The sequence below is a fragment of the Oncorhynchus mykiss genome, chromosome 9 (genome assembly GCF_057628025.1).
Source record: "Oncorhynchus mykiss isolate SJ-2025 chromosome 9, ASM5762802v1, whole genome shotgun sequence".
NCBI lineage: Eukaryota > Metazoa > Chordata > Actinopteri > Salmoniformes > Salmonidae > Oncorhynchus > Oncorhynchus mykiss.
This window is the reverse complement of record NC_143030.1, coordinates 61058041-61080263: the sequence shown is the minus strand read 5'-3', so window position 1 is coordinate 61080263 and position 22223 is coordinate 61058041. Positions and strand designations below refer to the sequence as shown.

General features: G+C 43.4%; 2 protein-coding genes across 2 annotated transcripts in view; one reads left to right on the top strand and one right to left on the bottom strand.

Moving 5' to 3' along the window:
* Nucleotides 1-19266, top strand: part of LOC110532419 (bridge-like lipid transfer protein family member 3A) — a 61495-nt gene extending 42229 nt beyond the window's left edge. Inside the window, exons 10-21 of the mRNA XM_090184830.1 lie at nt 1317-1487; nt 1704-1840; nt 2945-3086; nt 3275-3468; nt 3795-5068; nt 5218-5381; nt 5703-5851; nt 13078-13228; nt 14710-14966; nt 15152-15260; nt 15397-15485; nt 16116-19266. Coding sequence (XP_090040956.1) covers nt 1317-1487; nt 1704-1840; nt 2945-3086; nt 3275-3468; nt 3795-5068; nt 5218-5381; nt 5703-5851; nt 13078-13228; nt 14710-14966; nt 15152-15260; nt 15397-15485; nt 16116-16244 — 2966 coding nt within the window. The 3' untranslated portion in view covers nt 16245-19266. The remainder of the gene's footprint in view (nt 1-1316; nt 1488-1703; nt 1841-2944; nt 3087-3274; nt 3469-3794; nt 5069-5217; nt 5382-5702; nt 5852-13077; nt 13229-14709; nt 14967-15151; nt 15261-15396; nt 15486-16115) is intronic.
* Nucleotides 19267-19330: 64 nt separating this feature from the next.
* taf11 (TAF11 RNA polymerase II, TATA box binding protein (TBP)-associated factor) lies at nt 19331-21258 on the bottom strand. The gene is made up of 5 exons (XM_021616309.3): nt 20751-21258; nt 20510-20640; nt 20321-20408; nt 20125-20221; nt 19331-19986 (listed from the first exon to the last, which is right to left on the bottom strand). The coding sequence occupies exons 1-5, from the start codon at nt 20913-20915 to the stop codon at nt 19856-19858; spliced, it is 612 nt and encodes a 203-aa protein (XP_021471984.1). The 5' UTR covers nt 20916-21258; the 3' UTR covers nt 19331-19855.
* Between the last annotated feature and the right edge of the window lie 965 nt (nt 21259-22223).

The window sequence follows — 22223 nt, the reverse complement described above, 5'->3', positions numbered from 1 at the left end:
TGGTTTCATCAGACCAGATAATCTTGTTTCTCATGGTCTGAGAGTCCTTTAGGTGCCTTTTAGCAAACTCTTGGAGACCTTCAATGCTGCAGACATTTTTTTATACCCTTCCCCAGATCTTTTCCTCGACACAATCCTGTCTCAGAGCTCTACAGACAATTCCTTTGACCTCATGGCTTGGTTTTTGCTATGACATGCACTGTCACTGTGGAACCATATATATACAGGTGTGTGCCTTTCCAAATCATGTCCAATCATTTGAATTTACCACATGTGGACTTCAATCAAGTTGTAGAAACATCTCAAGGATGATCAATGGAAATAGGATGCACCTGAGCTCCGTTTTTTATTTGTAATACATTTGCATACATTTCTAAAAACCTGTTTTTGCTTTTTCATTATGGGGTATTGTGTGTAGATTGAGGATTTTTTATTTATTTAATCCATTTTAGAACAAGGCTGTAACGTAACAAAATGCTTCTCAGTCCTACTTCAAAAAATGATCCCCCCCTTCCCCGCAACCTTTTCGTCCCACTGCTACAACATTTTCCAGAGGAAACACTGGTGTACTTCCCCCTTTCTGTCAAGAGACTCGTGCTCCTATTTGTTATAATTAGAGTTCATGTTTATTCACTGCTGTCTAGATAGTGCTCCCACTGAAAGTTCAACCTCCATTCAGACTTCTAGTAAGCCTCATCGACATTCATTCATGCAAACTAATAGCCTGGATGGAGAAGGTTGCATGCCCATTGCTATTATTCTCAGTGGAATTCCTCAACTATAGAATGTATAAAGCACCACAATCCCTTCCAGAACTCTGCTCTTCACTTCATCGGTACTACTGGTCTGTTACACAATTACAGAAAACCCATTTTAAGGGAGAGTGGATTGGTTTGCTTGCGCAATCATGCAAAATCCCAGATCAAATAGTAAAACAGAATCTTTGGAGAAGTTGATATGTATAACTGGTATGTTTTTTTATATTTTGATTAGTATGAGAGATGGGATTCTTTCAATAATAACCCTGGGGATGCACTGAACCCTATTGTATAACTCTAATGAATGACCTTTGTATGACATAACGTAGGGCTCCCGAGTGGCGCAGCGGTCTAAGGCACTGCATCTCAATGCTAGAGGCGTCACTATAGAGGCTGTATCACAACCGGCCGTGATTGGGAGTCCCATAGAACTTCGCACAATTGGCCCAGAATTGTCCGGGTTAGGGTTTGGCCGGGGTAGGCCGTCATTGTAAATAATTATTTGTTCTTAACTGACTTGCCTAGTTAAATAAAATAAAAATAACATTTGACCTGCAGCTGATGGCTGTCAGCACTGGGAGCGTCACTGTGGAGCAATGGAGTCCCGAGCCCAGTGGGCTTGCAGACTGCTGCAGGAGTTCCAGAGGAGGGTGGAGGCGTCAGGTATCCCTGGTCCACATTCTGAGATCCCCAACCAGGCCAAGGACTCCCCCGCCAAGAGGGCTCACGGTGAGATTCACTACCAGGTTATCTTACTGTAGTATGGATCTGATACACCAACAGACAGACCTGTACCTAGTGATGAGAATAGCTACATTGTGTAAGTTAAGTTATTAATAAGGAAAGAGAGAAGGCGTTGATAGATACTGAACAGGAATGTTTGATGTGGTCTTTTTGTCCTCACTGTGTCATTATCAGGCCCCAATTGTCTCTCTCTTGACACAGATGGACAGCCCAGCCCCCCTGACAGGGATCAGAGCTCCAGGAGGAACTCAATAGCACCTCCTCCCCCGGGGAATCCTCTGAAGAGGCTCCGCTCTAGCTGTGTGGTGGTACGAATGGACGACCTTGATATCCATCAGGTGAGACTGTGCTTGCTTTCTGTTTTTAGCCAGCTAGCAAGTAGCCTACAGCCTATTGGCAGGCACAAAAAGAGGTAATGTAAAACAAACCTAAACTTTCATTACATCATTCATTCATACATCATTCATTACATTACATACTATTATTAATAAATATGCAGTTGGTTTTCTTTCAGATTAGTTTACAGTGGGGATGTTTTCAACATCATTCTTATTTGCATTTACCACAAATGGGAAGACAACAGAAATAACATCTCTGCTGTCGCCCCCTTGTGAATGTTGCTATTTCATGGACAGGCAAAGTATCATGTTACCAAAAGGTGTGCGTTGCTCCAAAAAATCGTATTCCTCCCAAGTGCAAATCGACGTGCATGAACTGTGTGGACCGCTTAAGAGAGGAAATCCTTTTCACCTCGTCATGCTCGACCACCCTAAAGCATGTCAGCTGTGATGTAGAAAACCCCTGCCACCACAAATAAAGCTCAGTAGTTTCTTATTATCCAGCCATAGAATACAACTGATTTAACATGCAGCATGACATGATTATGGGTATTTTTGGGTTGAGTTGAAAGTTGTTCCCTTTTTTCTCTGAAAAAAAAAAGGAAAAAATGTTGCATTCGATGATTTATAGCAGGGGTCCCCAATTACATTCAGCCGTGCGCCAATATTTCCTTGAACGATGGTCGGGGGGCCGGAACATAGTTAGATCATTTGTACACTGCAAATTGACTGTAAGAAAGTCAAACAGGTATCGTATTTGACAAAAACAGAATTATTTCAAACCTATTTACATTGAGATACGATCGCAGATGCCTGTATTTATGCATGTGAATACTTGGGAACAGATTTCCTAAATTGAAATCACTTTGAGCTTGGGGGTCCCGAATAAAATCACCCCCGGGCTGAATTTGGGCCGTCTTACGGAACCCTGGTGTATAGTTAGTACTGCATTGAGTAATTAAGATCCTTGTGAGTTCCGTTCACTCTGACAGTCAGAAAACTCATTACTTCACTCCTGCCGATTGTTACATTTTCGATGTGAGAAAAGCACTTTAGAGATCAATTTCATATGAATCATTATTGCCACCCCATCCCCTCACACAGGTGTCTACAGGGGGACGCCACAGCAAGAAGACCCAGTCCTTAATATCCTGTAACCGCAAGGCCCTGAACCTAGCAGACAATATACCAGCCATCCACCTGCAATTCACAGAGTATTACTTCCCTGACAACCCTGGTTTGCCTGGTATGAGCTGACCACATTGTGTGTTTTATAGTAAACTGGTATTATCTTAGTAAATTACTGAAACAGTATTTTCTTGCAGATTCTCTGATTTTAATATTCCGTTTTTTTGGAACAAAAGAAACCATTAGAATATTATCTTACAACAACTGAACAAATGCTCCTCTCTCCATCCCCCTCTCATTCCCCAGTGCCCAACACTAACCTGTATGCCCAGCTGAACGGCCTACAGCTGTGCCTAGACCCAGCCAGTCTGCTGTGGGTCAACCTGTTCTCGCGGGGCCTGCTGCGTACCCTGGAGCAGGTCAAAGCCTTCTACCAACTCCAGGACGGCAGCAAGGCAGAGGAGCACGTGGACATCCGCATGGACGCAGCACAGATCAAGGTGAGATTGAATGAATGAAACCAGGCCAAGTTGTCAGGAGGAAGAGAGCTGCATCGTTGCAGGCTGTGTCCCTTTTAGCAGCAGAGTATTGCAGCTCATTATGCAACTTCTAAGTCATTGGAAATGTTGCAAACAGTTAGTGTTGTTCATGAAAATTGGTTGAAAATGTATGCCCTTCACCATTTTGTAATGTGGCTTGTGTCTTTATGATGAGCAGTTTTCTCTCTAGGGGCACATCATGTAAACGTTGGAGTTTATGTTATTGTTAGGTTAATGTATCAGGTCAGTAGATGACTGTTTCTGTGCCTCGCCCTGTCTGTCTGCAGTTGATTATTCCCCTGGAGTCATCCATCATGGACCACCAAGACAGGCCCCAGTCTCTGAACATCACTGTTCCCCAGACTGTCCTCAGCAACACCTGCCACTCCCCACACGGCACCCGGGCCGACCTCAACGCCACCTACAGCAGCTTCTCCACCTGCCACTTCTTCCAGTCCCCTCCCCCCTGCTCCTTCCCCCGAGACCAGAGCGCCTTTCTCCCCCTACCCTCTGCCTTCCTCCAGCACTCCCTGGAGATGGAGCCCCTGCCCTTTTCTGAGATGAGGCCCCTCCGGGCCAAGGACGTCTGGTCCCTAAGTCTCTCCCGCCTGTCCGTGAGCTTCGAGGGGGCACGGAAAAGCAACAAGGGCAGAGCTCACCCCTTCGTGGAGCCTTTCACCATGTCTGTGTGGATATGTCGTCCATGTGCGTTTAAGGGCTGTTCCCTGGTCTCCTCTCCCAGTGAACCAGCTCCTGTAGATCCCAACCATGGATCCTTAGAGCAGGAGAACCAGCTCCCTTCCAACCCTGACCACCACAACCAGGACAGTAAAAAGGAGGCTCCAGTGGCCTCTATTCACTTCCTGGCCCAGGCCATCACACCGGTCAAAGTGTGGCTCAACCACTACCAGTATGTGGCCCTGCTGCGGATGAAGGACACCCTGGCCAGGCTGGGGGGCGAACTGGGCCGGGACACCAGGGACGCTAAGCAGGCCAGGGGCCAGGAGTCTGAGCCCCCTACGATGTGCCTAGCCCTCCTAATGGACTCAGTGGAGCTGGGGCTCCTGCTACCACCTGCAGCCATGGAGCCAGAGGAGGAGGAGGCCCACACCCCAGGATCTGAAAGCCCCAGCCTGACAGACTCCGACCTCTCCCCCACTCACCAGGCTACATCGCCAGGCCCTCTTGAGGACAGTGGGATAGGAAATGGTACTGCCACCGTCAACAGCTCTCCTCCCATTGAGCAGGAAGTGGATGGTGTGGTAGAGGAGGCCAGCGAGGCAGTAGAGGTCATGGAGGGGGAGACAACCCAGGAGGATGGTCCTGTCCCCTCTCCTCCCTTCTCCCCTGAACACCATCCCTCCCTCCTGTCTAGGGACCCCTCTACCTTCAGCCTGGAGGAAGAGCTGTCCAACGCCCTCACCGCCACCAAGGACGTCACCAAAGATGCCTTTAGTGCCTCCCTGGACCTGACTAAAGGGGCGTTCTCCATAACAAAAGATGCCTTCAGCTTCATGAGTCGCGGGTCAGGGATGAGCAAGCTGTTCACTACACAGGCCAAGTAGGTTTCCCAGCATGCTCTCCTGCTTTGCTGTTGTCATTACACCATATGGTTAAGGTCTATCAAGTCCATAGTGTCAACTGTATGGATGTGTGGTTTTACTGGTGTGAATGACCATAACTGCTGTTTCCTGTTTTCTGTTTGTGTAGGGAGCAGCGCCCCGAGGAGGGATGCCCTATGGCCAGTCTGCGGCTCCAGTCCATGAAGCTGTCTCTCTCACAGTACTCATTTGACAGCGCCATCCTGGACGGAAGCCTGCCCGACGACCACCTCTCAGTGGACAGCGACTCTAGTGACAACATTCTCATGGATGGTAACTCCTTATCCAAACTCCACAACATAGATGCATATTGTATCAATATTTTATTGATTTATTCAGATCCCTGTTAGCTTTTGCAGAAGCAGCAGCTATTCTTCCTTGGGTCCAGACAAAAACAGAAAACATGACAAGTAACAAAACACTGATAGACAAGAACAGTCACACAAAGACAGAACATTTGAAAAGAAACAGTATCTATCTCGCTAGTAACAGGGTTTCAAAACAATAGGCTGCTTAGTCTTGAATCCCACTGTCAAAGTCTGGTCATAAGTAAGCGTTTTCTTTGCCCCTGTGTGTTCTGTTCTGTGATTTCAGAGTCAGGAGTAGAGTCCATGATGCGACCCAACAGCACCCTTGGGCCCATGGACAGTGGAGGCAGCGCTGCCCCGGGGACAGAGGGAGGGTCATCAGCCGACCTGAGCAGCTCCCTGTCCCAGAGCATTGAGGACATCACACAGGACACAGTAAGTCCCATTTTACATACACACACTGTCTAGTGTGACATTACAGAGATCGACAGTAGAGGCATTGTCAGAAATAGGGCTGTTACGGTGACCGTATTACCACCACACTGGCAGTCACGAGTCATGACCGCAGTCAAATTCCACTTGACCGTTTAGTCATGGTAACTAAGCTTCTCCAAAACTGCGTTCTGATGCTGCTGATGGTCATTAGTAGCCTATCAAACTTGCTAACTGCTAGTCGCTAATGACCTGGTACTCAGCGATCTATTTTCCCTCTAGTCATTCTGACATAAATGAAAATGCAATCGAAAATCAAATCAAACACTTCATGAGAGCCCATTACTATATTTATTTCTCAACTCTCCTAATATTAAGCACATTGCTTTGCTTTACAACAGGAGTATAGCCTACATGACTGGCATTAAAATGCACCGTGGGAACAGCATCCTCCATTCACTATTTATGTGCATAGATGACATTTTCTTTCCCTGCCCCTGTGGTGACAGGCGCATGATAATGGTCCATTCTAAATCAAATCAAATTTCACACATATATTCTTTAGTATATGTGAAGACAAGATTAAATTAAGAATAGTCTGATGGGTGACCAGATTAGCCTATCACTTGTGAATGATGCCCAGCATCAAGAAACAGCATATGCCTTTATTTGTGACTTTTTAGTCGCACAGAGCACAGAGCCTCTAGGCCTAGGAGCCCTGGAACATGGTTAGAGAGCACAGAGCCTCTAGGCCTAGAAGCCCTGGAACATGGTTCGAGAGCACAGAGCCTCTAGGCCTAGGAGCCCTGGAACATGGTTAGAGAGCACAGAGCCTCTAGGCCTAGGAGCCCTGGAACATGGTTCGAGAGCACAGCGCCTCTAGGCCTAGGAGCCCTGGAACATGGTTAGAGAGCACAGAGCCTCTAGGCCTAGGAGCCCTGGAACATGGTTTGAGAGCACAGAGCCTCTAGGCCTAGGAGCCCTGGAACATGGTTAGAGAGCACAGAGCCTCTAGGCCTAGGAGCCCTGGAACATGGTTAGAGAGCACAGAGCCTCTAGGCCTAGGAGCCCTGGAACATGGTTAGAGAGCACAGAGCCTAGTGAAACGTGTTCCTATAAGCCCAGTCATTGCGTAATCGCATGTGAAAACAGAGTTTGGACTGGCCATTTTTTAAAAGAGGATTCCAGCTTTCTTGTTCTGATATATTTATTGCTGGCATACATAGGTGACGTGTGAGTTTCAAGTTAGGGGAAGCAAATTTTCACCATAAAAAGGAACCTTCATAATAAAGCATTCCAGGCATCATCTCATTTACAGACTTATGTAAGATTTTATTTCACCTTTATTTAACCAGGTAGGCCAGTTGAGAACAAGTTCTCATTTATAACTGCGACCTGGCCAAGATAAAAGCAGTGTGACAACAACACAGAGCTACACATGGGATAAACAAACGTACAGTCAATAACACATTAGAAAAATCTATGTATAATGTGTGCAATGTAGTAAGATTTGGGAGGTAAGGCAATAAATAGGCCATAGCGGCGAAATAATTACAATTCAGCATTAACACTGGAGTGATAGATATGATGATGTGCAAGTAGAGATACTGGTGTGCAAAAGAGCAAAAAAATTAAATAAAAAAAGAACGATATGGGGATGAGGTAGTTTGGTTGGCTATTTACAGATGGGCTGTGTACAGGTACAGTGATTGGTAAGCTGCTCTGACAGCTGATGCTTAAAGTTAGAGAGGGAGATATAAGTCTCAAGCTTTCAGTTCGTTCTAGTCATTTGCAGCAGAGAACTGGAAGGGAATGGCCAGTGAAATATACCTGCTGGAGCATGTGCTATTGGTGGGTGTTGCTATGGTGACCAGTGAGCTGAGATAAGGCGGGGCTTTACCGAGCAAAGACTTATAGATGACCTGAAGCCAGTGGGTTTGGCGACAAATATGTAGTGAGGGCCAGCCAACGAGAGCATACAGGTCGCGGTGGTGGGTAGTATATGGGGCTTTGGTGACAAAACGGATGGCACTGTGATAGACTACATCCAATTTGCTGAGTAGAGTGTTGGAGGCTATTTTGTAAATGACATCGCCGAAGTCAAGGATAGTCAGTTTTACAAGGGTTTGTTTGGCAGCATGAGTGAAGGAGGCTTTGTTTGTGAAATAGGAAGCCGATTCTAGATTTAATTTTGGATTGGAGATGCTTAATGTGAGTCTGGAAGGAGAGTTTACAATCTAACCAGACACCTAGGTATTTGTAGTTGTCCACATATTCTAAGTCAGAACCGTCCAGAGTAGTGATGCTAGTCGGGCAGGCGGGTGCAGGCAGCAATCAGTTGAAGAGCATGCATTTAGTTTTACTAGCATTTAAAAGCAGTTGGAGGCCACGGAAGGAGTGTTGTATGGCATTGAAGCTCGTTTTGAGGTTTGTTAACACAGTGTCCAAAGAAGGGCCAGATGTATACAGAATGGTGTCGTCTGCGTAGAGGTGGATCAGAGAATTACCAGCAGCAAGAGCGACATCATTGATGTATATAGAGAAAAGAGTCGGCCCGAGAATTGAACCCTGTGGCACCCACATAGAGACTGCCAGAAGTCCAGACAACAGGCCCTCCAATTTGACACACTGAACTCTATCTGAGAAGTAGTTGGTGAACCAGGTGAGGCAGTCATTTGAGAAATCAAGGCTATTGAGTCTGCCGATAAGAATGCAGTGATTGACAAAAGCCTTGGCCAGGTTGATGTCGAAAGCCTTGGCCAGGTTGATGAAGCTGGCTGCACAGTATTGTCTTTTATCGATGGATGTTATGATATCGTTTAGGACCTTGAGCGTGGCTGAGGTGCACCACTTGACCAGCTTGGAAACCAGATTGCATAGTGGAGAAGGTACGGTGGGTTCGAAATGGTTGATCTGTTTGTTAACTTGGCTTTTGAAGATTTTAGAAAGGCAGGGCAGGATGGAAATAGGTCTATAACAGTTTGGGTCTAGAGTGTCTCCCCCTTTGAAGAGGGGGATGACCGCGGCAGCTTTCCAATCTTTGGGGGATCTCAGACGATACGAAAGAGCGGTTGAACAGGCTAGTAATAGGGGTTGCAACAATTTCGGAAAATCATTTTAGAAAGTGAGGGTCCAGATTGTCTAGCCCAGCTGATTTGAAGGATCCAGATTTTGCAGCTCTTTCAGAACATCAGCTGTCTTGATTTGGGTGAAGGAGAAGCGGGGGGGACTTGGGCAAGTTTCTGCGGGGGGTGCAGTGCTGTTGTCTAGGGTAGGTGTTAGAGGTCGACCGATTAATCGGAATTGCCGATTAATTAGGGCCGATTTCAAGTTATCATAACAATTGGACACCGATCATGGCCGATTACATTGCACTTCACGAGGAGACTACGTGGCAGGCTGTCTACCTGTTATGCGAGTGCAGCAAGGAGCCAAGGTAAGGTGCTAGCTAGCATTTAAACTTATCTTATAAAAAACAATCTTAACATAATCACTAGTTAACTACACATGGTTGATGATATTACTAGTTTATCTAGCTTGTCCTGCGTTGGATATAATCGATGCGGTGCCTGTTAATTTATCATTGAATCATAGCCTACTTCGCCAAACGGGTGATTTAACAAGCACATTTGCGAAAAAAGCACTATCGTTGTACCAATGTGTACCTAACCATAAACATCAACGCCAATACACAAGTATATATTTTTAAACCTGCATATTTAGTTAATATTGCCTGCTATCATGAATTGGTGTCACTTCTCTTGCGTTCTGTGCAACAGAGTTAGCGTATATGCAGCAGTTTGGGCCACCTGGCTCGTTGCGAACTGTGTGAAGACTATTTCTTCCTAACAAAGACAGTCAACTTCACCAAACGGGGGATGATTTAACAAAAGCGCATTTGCGAAAAAAGCACAATCGTTGCACGAATGTACCTAACCATAAACATCAATGCCTTTCTTAAAATCAATACACAGAAGTATATACTTTTAAACCTGCATATTTAGTTAAAATAAATTCATGTTAGCAGGCAATATTAAACTTGGGAAATTGTGTCACTTCTCTTGCGTTCATTGCACGCAGTGTCAGGGTATATGCAACATTTTGGGCCGCCTGGCTCGTTGCGAACTAATTTGCCAGAATTTTATGGAATTATGACACAATATTGAAGGTTGTACAATGTAACAGGAATATTTAGACTAATGGATGCCACCCATTCGATAAAATATGTAACGGTTCCGTATTTCACTCTAAGAATAAACATTTTATTTTCGAAATGATAGTTTCCGGATTTTACCATATTAATGATCTAAGGCTCGTATTCCTGTGTGTTATTATGTTATAATTAAGTCTATGATTTATATATGATAGAGCAGTCTGACTGAGCGGTGGTAGGCAGCAGCAGGCTCGTAAGCATTCATTGAAACATCACTTTTGTGCGTTTGCCAGCAGCTCTTCATGACTTCAAGCCTATCAACTCCCGTGATTAGGCTGGTGTAACCGATGTGAAATGGCTAGCTAGTTAGTGGGGTGTGCGCTAATAACGTTTCAAACGTCACTTGCTCTCTGACTTAGAGTAGTTGTTCCCCTTTCTCTGCAAGGGCCGCGATTTATCGGTGGTAACAGTGTTTTCTAGCCTCAGTGCAGTGGGCAGCTGGGAGGGGGTGCTCTTATTCTCCATGGACTTTAGTGTCCCAAAACTTTTGTAATTAGTGCTAGAGGATGCAGATTTCTGTTTGAAAAAGCTAGCCTTAGCTTTCCTAACTGACTGTGTATATTGGTTCCTAACTTCCCTGAAAAGTTGCATATCGCAGGGGCTATTCGATGCTAATGCAGTACGCCACAGGATGTTTTTGTGCTGGACAAGGGCAGTCAAGTCTGGGGTGAACCAGGGGCTATATCTGGTCTTAGTTCTACATTTTTTGAATGGGGCATGCTTAATTAAAATGGTGAGGAAAGTACTTTTAAAGAGCAACCAGGTATCCTCTACTGACGGGATGAGGTCAATATCCTTCCAGGATACCCAGGGCAATTAGATTAGAAAGGCCTGCTCGCTGAAGTGTTTTAGGGTCAGTGAGTGATGAGGGGGGTTTGTTTGACAGCGGACCAATTACGGACGCAGGCAATGATGCAGTGATCGCTGAGATCCTGGTTGAAGACAGCAGAGGTGTATTTAGAGGGCAAGTTGGTCAGGATGATATCTATGAGGGTGCCCATTGTTACGGATTTAGGGTTGTACCTGGCAGGTTCCTTGATCATTTGTGTGAGATTGAGGGCATCTAGTTTAGATTGTAGGACGGCCGGGGTGTTAAGCATATCCTTGTTTAGGTCACCTAACAGTACGAACTCTGAAGATAGATGGGGGGCAATTCACATATGGTGTCCAGGGCACAGCTGGGGGCTGAGGGGGATCTATAACAAGCGGCAATGTTGAGAGACTTGTTTATGGAAAGGTGGATTTTTAAAAGTAGAAGCTCGAATTGTTTGGGCACAGACCTGGATAGTATGACAGAACTCTGCAGGCTATCTCTGCAGTAGATTGCAAGATAGCCTACTATTATTCATAATGTAATGAGTAGATTTGATAGTCATAATTTAGGCTAGTAATATAACTCAATCACTGTTTGTAAAAAAAGACTGTTCGATGGCTGAGCGCATATAGCGTAGAGTAGGCCTAGGCTATACCAGATACGTTTCTTCTTTCTTTGCATGGGAACATGAAGCTTTTTATAAACACATTTCATGCAATTCTACTACACCCTATATGACTGGAGACATTAGCAGAATGTTTTTTAATACAATAAATTACACGGTAGCCTACTCTGGTGACACTGACAAACAGATCAATAAAGACGACGTTGTCCATATAATAGGCCTACGAGATAGGGAGATAGGAAGGCCTACGAGATAGGGAGGCCTACGAGATAGGGAGATAGGGAGGCCTACGAGATAGGGAGGCCTACGAGATAGGGAGATAGGGAGGCCTACGAGATAGGGAGACACAAATGGAATATGGAAACTAGAGGAGTAAATTATTGTCAAAAAACAAACTTAAGTAGCACTGAATCAACAGTGATAAATAGTGAATATGTGCAATGCGCACTCACTGGGGATATTGCCATGATCTCCACTGGTGCCAATAAGATAGGCTATACAGTTGTTTGCTCAATTAAGTTGAGAATTTTTATTTAAAATACAGATCAGTCTTTTCTTTGTCTTCTCTTTACAGCAATAACCATTTGCTTTCCAAACAATGTTTTTCCTACGATTTGTATTTTAATTTATTTCTGTATAGACAGGAGTAGGCTAAGCAGGCTATATCATTTTGGCAATTCAATTTACTTTAGGAAAATGGATGCGCTGCCTATGCTTGCATATTAAAAACGTAACCACACGTAACCTCCATTCGCAATGTTTTGTTGTTGTAGGCCACCCATAGTCTGATGGGTGAGAATATTATCAAATGCTTGTCAAATTGACTGATGTCTGTGTGTGCAGCCTGTGCAAGAAACAGAGCAGAGCTAAACTTTTTTCAAATTATCACAAGAGTTGCATCATGCAGCCTTAGACTGAATAATAAATCTAAACATACTGTATAGCATAACTAACATTTGCATCACAACTAAAGTTGCATAAATAACTCCAAATGAAGTATATAGGAGGGTCTGTTTCTCAACACAGAATAGCTGCCTGTGTTCACTCCCTCGGAAATCATTCGGAGAACATATCCTTTCTATTTTATTCAGCGATGTTCAATGGATTCTTCATACTATAAAATAATATAAAAATAATGCCATGGAATTCTAAGCAAATCTTGTATGCTAAATGAACTAGTGTAGCCCACAGGCATATGCTATTCTGTTCTTCTGAAATAGGATACATTTTCTCATGTTTCTTTAGACCTGTCTAAAATAAATAATTGATTTATTGTGATGGATTTGTTAAATAGATTAGACTTTTTAAAATGTAGATGTTCCAACGGTCTGCATCAGTGGCTTGTGTGGAAGCCAGGAGATGATAAACATGTTTATGTTAATTAACGGTCAATTAACACCAGCAGTTATTTGCATGATAATCACTGGCTGACTAAATGTAAGGACCGCCACAGACCTAGTCAGCACTCTCACTGTATATGCAATGGAGGGATGGTCGGGAATCATACTGTACTTGTAAGTTAGGTAATGCATAATTCTTATTGTGGGTAACTACTTGTCCTGTACTGTGCTGTGCAGGCCTCTGTGTTGTTGCTGGTGCTCAGTGGTATTGCCTGTGTGGCGGACCTGAAGGGAGAGGACCTGGTGGTGGCAGTGGAGGTCCAGCATCTCACCTCCAGACAGATGGGCAACGTAAGGGTCTCTGACCTGCTGGCCAGACAAATGTCAGGTAACCTCAAGTTACGGGAAAAAAAACAATGGTTCTATTTCATTCTGGATGACCGCCAGTGGCAGTGCTTTCACTGGATTTGGATAATAAACAATGCCTCGTGACAGTCATCCAGAATGAAATAGAACGTATCTAGCTAAAGACACTGCACCTTACTGTAGCATCAGTCTAACTGAACAACTGTCACCAGCCACTGTCGCTCAACGTCTCCAATAATAGCTGTTCTTTTTGTTAAAGAATGCTTCCAACCTACTCTTACTTTCTCTCTTCCATCGGTGAATCACTCATACTCATATAGTCACATAATGACTCATGTAATCATCTTACTCTCTCAATCCAATGTTACAACTGAAGACTCAATGCTACTTTTAGACAATCACGTGAACAGAACATCCACTGTCGACCCCTCAGCCATAAACCTGATGCCCCAAAAGGCCATCCAACATCACCTGGACGAACCACTTAGATCTTTATGAGCATCTAGGCAACAAAAACTAGTCAACATCCTACTCAGTGATGGAATTCAAGGCCAGATCCACTGTGGTGGTGATAAGCCTTTCCCATCTCCAACAGCATCAAGTAAGAATGTGTCTTGGGGCCCGGTGCTGTTCAACCTCTTTTGACCACCTCACATATCTGGGAGGAGCACCATGTCCAAGGATGGCTCACTCAACCAATAAATAACTAGCAGAATCCAGAAAGAAAGCCAGTCATTGGGAGGCTGAGGAACAGGATACTAAATCATCACACTTTCCACAAATATGAAAATCTACAATGCAGTAGTTGTCACAACTCTGTTGTATGGCTGTGAAACTTGGAACCTGTAAAGTCTCCAGGTCAAACAGCTGGAGACATTCCATACACAATCTTTGAGATCTATAATGGGTATCCAGTGGCAAGACATGGTGTCCTACCTGGAGATACTGCAGAAATCTAACAGCACCAGAGTTAAAGCTAAGATCATTAAGACACAGCTCCGATGGACCTGCCACACCATCAGGATGCCCCAACATCGTCTCTGAAGAAGGATCTTCTTTAGCGAGCAGCAGCAGGGGCACCATGAGACAGGCCGACCCAAAAAGTGCATCAAAGACAACCTTAAACACAACCTCAATTTCTGCCATATCCAGCCCAGCCAACTCACAGACATCACCTCGAACCGATCCACCTGGCACTCCAAAACCCACACAGCAGTAGACCACTTTGAGAGGGACAGAAACAACCGTCTAACTGCAGCCTGATCAAAGTACCATTCCCGCACAACCGGACCCACAACACCAGCGGAAGCACATGTCTGTCCTTCATGCTTCAGAGTCTGCGCTTCAAAACTCTGACTCCTGAGCCAGTCAAGAACCCACAATTAACCAAGTGACATGCACAAGTCGTCATCGTGGAAACCAACAGACTGGCAGGGATCCATATCTGTGGTACCCATTCTCTGACTATATAACTCACGCTTTCCTTGATGTCCTAATCTCCAGGTGGGTCCACCCTGGGACAGAGACAGGGCTGCAGGTCAGCTCCAGTGGTGGGCATGCGAATAGAGATGGGTCCCTCTGCAGCACGGCACGGTCCCCTCTCTGCGTTGGTAGGTCACCTGGAGCTGAGTGTGCAGGGCTGTCGGGCGGAGCTCCTGGCCTCCACCCTGGCTACCCTGGGGCCCTTCCTGGAGGATGAGCTCAGTGCTGATGTCCAGCCCATGAAGATCCGCCTGGACAATATCACTATCACTCTGAAGGTCAGCTGGGGGCACAGGGAGACTATGGAACTCTGTTGGGGTCAAATAACGTCATTTGACGTGCACCCTATGGTTTTTAAATGTGGTAAGACCCCAACAGCGATCCATAGGAGACCGATTGAATAAATGACAGTTAGTCTGTTATCCATGCCATCCATGGAGCTAACCAGTTCATTCCTGTTTAGGATGATGGTCCCAAGATCTACCCGACGGCCCCCCAGCCCCAACCTGCCACCTTTACCATAGACCAGGTGGTTCTGGAGCGCTCTGATGATGGCTTGTTTAGAATCAAAGGTGATTGGGGGAGAGGACACGGACATGCCTTTGAGTATCACTATGATTACAATTATTTTGTCTCTCACTGCTTGATTGATATGGAATAACAGTTATGAGTCATCTGTTTTTTAAATAGATATTGTCGGTCTTGCAGGTGGTGCAGGCCCAGACTCTGCAGGTGGTGCTGTGGTATGTTTGGAGAAACCAGACAGTTCTTGTTCTGTCCAACCACAGCAGAGCACGGTATGAGCATTCAAAAACCTAAATACTTACATTCTCTATAACCACTGACTCTCTGGCTCACTCACCCATTACAGATTATTACAGGGTTAATGAACTCAAGATAATGACTCAAGATAAACAGACAGCACAAGCTGTTAACAAAAACATGATTGTGTTAGGGTGAGTAAGGATTAGGCTAGTTCTCATCACCGTGTAAAATGAAAGCGTTGCATAAATGGTGTTTATTTATGATAGCACAGTCCCTACAATAGTTGCATTGTACTTACAGTAGCTATATATTTTTTTTACCTTAAATGTGTGTGAAACCGTTGATTTTAGAAATACAAACTCATAGGGCTTAGCTGGAATGCTGTAAGTTAAATGATGGATGATTAGATGAAGGTAAGTCCATAATTCCATCTACCATCTACTTATACAGATCCTGTATTCCTGTTGTAATAGTTGAAGAATCTGTTGCCAACGAGACAGTTGTAGTTCTCCTGTTCTTGTTATCTTGTTAAGGCTATGAGGGGCCAAATCAAGGCAGCAGGTATTCCAATTATAGCTGAATAGATATCTGGCTACTTGCCCTAGCAGAGAAACGTTATCTAGAAGTGAAAACTAATAAAGCCGACAACATTTTCCCTTCAGAGTCCATCCCAGAGTCCATCCCTGGGGTCCCAGCTATTGGAGGCTCAGTTGGCCCTCTCTCAAGCCCTCACTGACCGAGAACGTCTCCTCCTGGAGGTCAGGAAGTACGACCCCATGTTTGACCTGTGACCGCTTTACTCCGCCGACCAGCAGAGGGCAATATACTGACACTGCGTCAATAAGGGAGTAAAGGAACTGAATGAAATGTCTGGACCCAGGCATATGACAATTTGTAAACAACAAAGATGAGCACCCAATGGTGGAATCCACCCTGGTAGTTCGAAAGCTCAAGCTCTTGTAATGAATTGTACAAACAGTGTGTCACTTCCAGAGAACACATAGGGGGCCCTTGTATTAACAAGAAGCCCCACTGAAGTCACTCTTTACACTCTGAGGTACATAACAGGTACTAGTTTCATCTGACAATCTAAGCGTGTTCCCTTCTGCTGTACAAAGGCAGTTTTAATTTAAACCACCATAGAGAATAGTTAACTCATTGTTGGGCTGCAACTCAATGGCCATGTATCTTTGATTTTAAGAACACATGCCAAAATGTGTCTTATAAACTGGGTGGTTAAAGCCCGGAATGCTGATTGGCTGACGGCCGTGGTATATCAGATCGCATACCACGGGTATGACAAAACATGTATTTTTACTCCTCTAATTACGTTGATAACCAGTTTATAATAGCAGTAAGGCACCTCGGGGGTTTGTGGTATATGGCCAATGTGTTGTGCATAAGTACAGCCCTTAGCCGTGGTATATTGGCCATATACCACACCAATTGTGCCGTATTGCTTAATTATATGCACTGTGTCTTATATGCCAGAGAACAGTCAGAGTTGTAATTGATGTCTGTTGATTATATGTTTTCCTGTACAAATCACTGTCAGGCATGCTGTGTGAAGATCACTAGTGTTTTCGGAATCTTGGTGTGTGGGTTTACAAACATCCACAAAGCTTCAAAGATAAAACTGTTTGTCAATGTTAAGTAGGTCCTGTCCATAGTTGTACATAACTGTAGGTCTGTATAGTTAGGAGCTGGTATCTTAGATGCATTAATGTAACCATTGTTTAGAACCATAGTGTATTAAATAGAAAAGTAGGGAAAGAAAAGCACTTTGACTTCAAGCAGTACTGCACTGTATCCATGGAGCTCCTGTGAATGGGAGCACAAGACAAACCTGCATATCTATCCCTTTGATTGATTGGTTGTGTATCAGAGGGTAGGGCAAGCTGTCTCCACACTGTTCAGACTTTTTCAGACACCAGGTCATTCCCCAGTGTTATCTTTGCATCATAAAAAAAGTATCACATTTTGTGACTGTAAAACTATATTTGTATTCTTCGTTTAATGTTCAGATGACGCATGCCTTTTGAGGAAAGGTTCCACAATTTTTGCGGTACGTTAACTCATGTAGTTTGTTACATGAGGTGTACCCTGCCCTCAGACCAGTATTACTTGATCTCCTTAACTCACTCATCTGCATGGAGAAACACGCATTCTAGGCATTTACTAATACCTCACTGCATGGATGAAATGTAGTGTTATTCTTTTGATATGAACTTTTACAGGCATGTAACATGAATTTAACTTTTTGCAGCTATTGTCTTCTTAAAAATTATTTTCCATTAGACAGTGTATCTACTAGCCATTTCAAACAAACACTAGTGGCACAGCCATCATATCAAAGAATAGAGATAATGAATCTTAATTGTCTATATATGCACAATATATGTATAATACTAATCATTTTATCTACAGTAAAACTGACAGGTGCATTAATGCCAATTTGTTCATGTATTCCACCCATTGGGTACCTTTCTATAACTATGTAAAAGTTGTGAAGCCTTTGTACTAATTGGAATAATTTCTAGTATTATTTAATGATGTGGTTATGTTTTAATAATATATTTTTGTAGCAATTCTAGGGTATGATGTGGCGGTGACATTAGAAGTATTTAAATTGTATTATTTGTATGGTTTTTTTGTATTTAGATTAGTATTTGGTCCTGATGAGGGAGAGGAGAGACATTGGAGTAACGTTACTTAGATCCAAGTCACATTCCGCAAAACAAGTGTGAGTTGTGAGAAACTCAAATGGATCAAGAGACGTGTTTGTGTATGTGGTACAGTGCTAAAACAAGTTAATAACTCCACAACCCTCAGTTGAGCTTTTAGCATCATTCTCCACTCTCTTCTGAGTGGTAGCTTGAGACCTCTGGTGGTCAGAATAATATGCCACTGATTTTCTGGTTGCCTTCCAATATGAATATGAATGACAGTGTTACTTTCTAATTGTGGGAAGTAGCATGAAGCAATAGGAGGAAGTCTGTTTTGCCCATATTCTGAGAGGGAAGTTTTTTATTTTTATGTACGAATGCCTAAGATTATAAAAAAATAGTCTAATAGTTGTTTTTTTCCCACCCTGCATGTTTTGTATTTGAAAATTCCCTCAAGGTCAGTCAGTGTAACAAAGCAGTGATTCCGTTCTCAATAATATCAGCGCCCCAATTTTCTTGCTGATATTTGCTTTTTGGCATGGCCTTGGCTGTCAGTGTGATGGGGAATGAAAAGTACATCCCCAGTTGGAAGGATGCAGTTATGTTGACTGTGACTAAGTGTGTCTAAAAATCAACCCTCACCCCCTCCTTAGAACCCTGTTAGTACCTCTCTGTTCACAGCAGGGTGCCCACTCTGCCCCCAGCCAGCTCCCTCCTCACTGCCTGTCAAGTTACACTTCTGCTGCATCCCTTATCTTGCTTGGGTTACCATGATGTATGGGACTGGGACACCCGGCACCGCCCTACATGGGCTGCTTTCTCTTCGTCATCAGAATGACTTTGCAAAAATATTATCAATGTTGTGGAAGGAGTGAGTGCATGCATTGTAACTGTTATTTTGCTCTATACCTTGTGGATTATTTGCACTTAAGTGTGGTATGTTCACTAGAAATTGCACTTGCTTAATGTGAATCACTTACCGAGGATTATCCCTGATATTTTCCTGATACTAATGTTGTGGGAGGCCCTCTGACAGTATTATGTAACACTTGCTTAGAAGTCATCACATCATTGAATAAGACTAAACTTGGTTCTGTGAACCAAATTAGTATGTGAAATGTTTCAAAGTGATAAACTATTGAACCAACTTTGTCATTATTTGTGTGCTATCTATATTCAGTGTAGGGTGGTGGGTGACTATTTACTCAGTATGGTTGTATTATGCATTTATTGGCCAGTGAGCAGGTTTAAAGTTAGACACATGCACACACAAGCTCATCTTACGAGACTTTACTGGTCTTCATCTAACAAGAGAAGATAAATCATTAACAAATGTGTCCTTTTATTTATTGAAATATGGCCCAAAATGATTGACCTGAGGTCTAATAAAATGGTTTAACTGAAACAACATTTTCCCAGGAAGTACTAGAAGTGACCAGTTTTGGATACTTCCATGCTTCACCAACATCTCAAATAAAATGTATTTTAGAACATTGGCACAAACCTTGATGCTGTGGTCATTTTATTATTGACCATTAGTATATCCAAGAAATGCCCTAAAATATAAAGGTTGACTTTGGAGTTCCTGACAACAGTATACTGCACTTGCCTTCATGGCCAAACCAATGGACATTGGAATAGAGAATGAACATGAAAGTGGTGTGTAAGATGCCACCATCTGAAAGGTGAATACATCACCGCTTGGATCTACCTATAATCAGCAGGGCATGAGTGGCTCAGTGAAAGAGGATGTTCTTGTGCTTGGTGTTGGGGATCTGCTCTCTGCTCTTCAGCCTCCTGACAGCCTCCCTCATGTGCTTGGGCTGCAGGGGAGGCGTGTCCCCCCACTTCTCACACACATCCAGAGCTGCAGGACCAAACAGAGAAGCATGTCAGAGTAGTCAAAATGCTTCAAAGCCTTCGTTGGTGAAGATACAAGACAAACGATCCAGATCTCATATCTGGCCAACTAGTCAATATTAACTCAGTGGTGTCCCTCACTGACCTTCCTCCACTATTTCTCCAGCGAAGACCTTGGAAATACCAGACATGGCGATAACCACATTTTGAGAGACTGAGGATCCTGTAATGGACTGTATCAGCTGTATCAACCAGGTAAAGAAAAGCATATATTGAAATACAATATTAAAATGGAACTGATTCTGATTAAATATAATTACATATGTCCCTAAAGGTCTTACCCTCTTGATGGCAGCTTTGGGGAAAGCAGAGCGTCTATACATCTCATAGCGGTTAAGCTGCTCCTCAGAGAAGGATGAGACCAAAACCCTGGACAACACCAGAGGGAAAAATATGTATGAATGCTTGCAACAAATAATTGTCATAGTGCAGTTACCAAACAAACACAAATGACAGTATCATAATCTTACTGCATCTTCTGTATCTCATCCTCGTCAACCTTTTGCCTCTTCTCCTTTTTCTTCTCAGGCTCCACTTTTAGTTTTTTGGAAGCTGGTTGATCTGAGGTTCCCTCATCCTCATCATCTCCAGCAACAGAGTCCTTCAGCAGGTCATGCAAAGTAAACAAAGGATTGTAGATATATACTACTATATCTTGAATGTGGTTGTAGGGACAATGTTTCAATATAGTTATTCTAACAAGCCACTTACCTGTTTGTGTTCGCGTTTGAGTGATTGTGAGGAGGAATCTTTTGATTCGGTGTCTGCATCCGAGGTCACAGGCACTTCTTCAGTGTCTTCGGTTTTAGGGCTTTCTCTAGCAGCCAATGAATTCTCAGAGTTGGATTCAGTCTTTATCCTAGCTGGGTCTGCCATAACTCATTCGAAATCTTACCACACCAATATAATGTATAATTATGCAACAGTCAAAACGGAAATGTTTGACTCGAGAAACATCAACAAGTTAGCTAACTGCTAGCAAACAACTTCACAGCCAAATACGCTCACTTACTATCCTCGTGACATACTATCCTCTTGGAATTCTGCGTACCACGTTTATTGATCAAAAAAATAAAACCGTTACTTTAGCAAAATATTAGCTAAAGCCCGAAAGATAAATGTTTTGAAGCATCATCAAAAAAACAACATGGAGAACATTCAGGCCGGAAGCTGCTGCTGAAATCAACTTCCGGCTTAAACCCTCTATTGTCCTTTATTGGGAGAGCATTGACAACAATTATATATATGTGGCGGTGACATTAGAAGTATTTAATTATAATATATATATTATAATTCTGTCCTTTCTTTGTCATTTGAGAAAAAATGCACATATTCCGTTATATTTGGTCCAGTGCTTTATGTACAGTGGCGTATTTCCATTCAACTAGTCATACTTGTACAGTGTTTGTTTAAATGGGAAAGAAAATACTAGGCTCTTTTTTAGATGATCAGTGCTCTAACTAAATGTAATTTGGTAATCGACGTTTTAAACTATATTTATATGTCAATAGCCTCGATAATTAACTTTACAATACATTTAACTCTCTGGAACCCATAAGGATATTTTTTGTTTTATGATTGCTCCTTCAGCGTCTCTCCAAAAAAATGTCAGGAGAAAGAGAGACTTAGCGTTGGACATGTAACCGAAAGGTTGGGTCCGAATACCTGAGCTGACAAGGTGAAACATCTGTTGCTGTGCCCTTGAGTAAGGCACTTAACCCTACTTTTCTCCAGGGGTGCTGACCTAATATGGCTGACCATGTAAAATAGCACATTTCCCTGCACCTGTCCAGTGTATGTGAAAATAAAACATATTTCTTTACCTTTATTATTGCACCCCTATGGGATGGCAGCTCAGCCCAGTCCAAGCTCATCTCTGTCCTGACCACCCAATGGTGGAACCAGCATCCCCTAAAGCTAGGACAGCAAAGTCTCTGTCCATCTTTTGAATGCACCTGAAACCCTACCTCTTCAAAGAGTATCTTAAATAATCCCCCTCCTCACCTTGAACCACCCCTCCCTTTCTAGCGCTGACTTTATTGATAGTCACTTTATTGAGGAGGTGTTTTATTTATTTAACCTTTAGACTAGGCAAGTCAGTTAAGAACAAATTCTAATTTACATTGACGGCCTACGCCGACCAAACCCTAACCCGTGTACTTATTATGCCTGTCATATGTGGTT

Excerpts from the sequence above, each read along its gene's own strand:
- taf11 (XM_021616309.3), bottom strand. The coding sequence starts at position 20,915 with ATGGCAGACCCAGCTAGGATAAAGACTGAATCCAACTCTGAGAATTCA. Across the intron at positions 20,641-20,750 it reads TCAAACGCGAACACAAACAG|GACTCTGTTGCTGGAGATGA; the intron begins GTAAGTGGCTTG and ends GACCTGCTGAAG. Across the intron at positions 20,409-20,509 it reads GATGAGATACAGAAGATGCA|GGTTTTGGTCTCATCCTTCT; the intron begins GTAAGATTATGA and ends GGTGTTGTCCAG.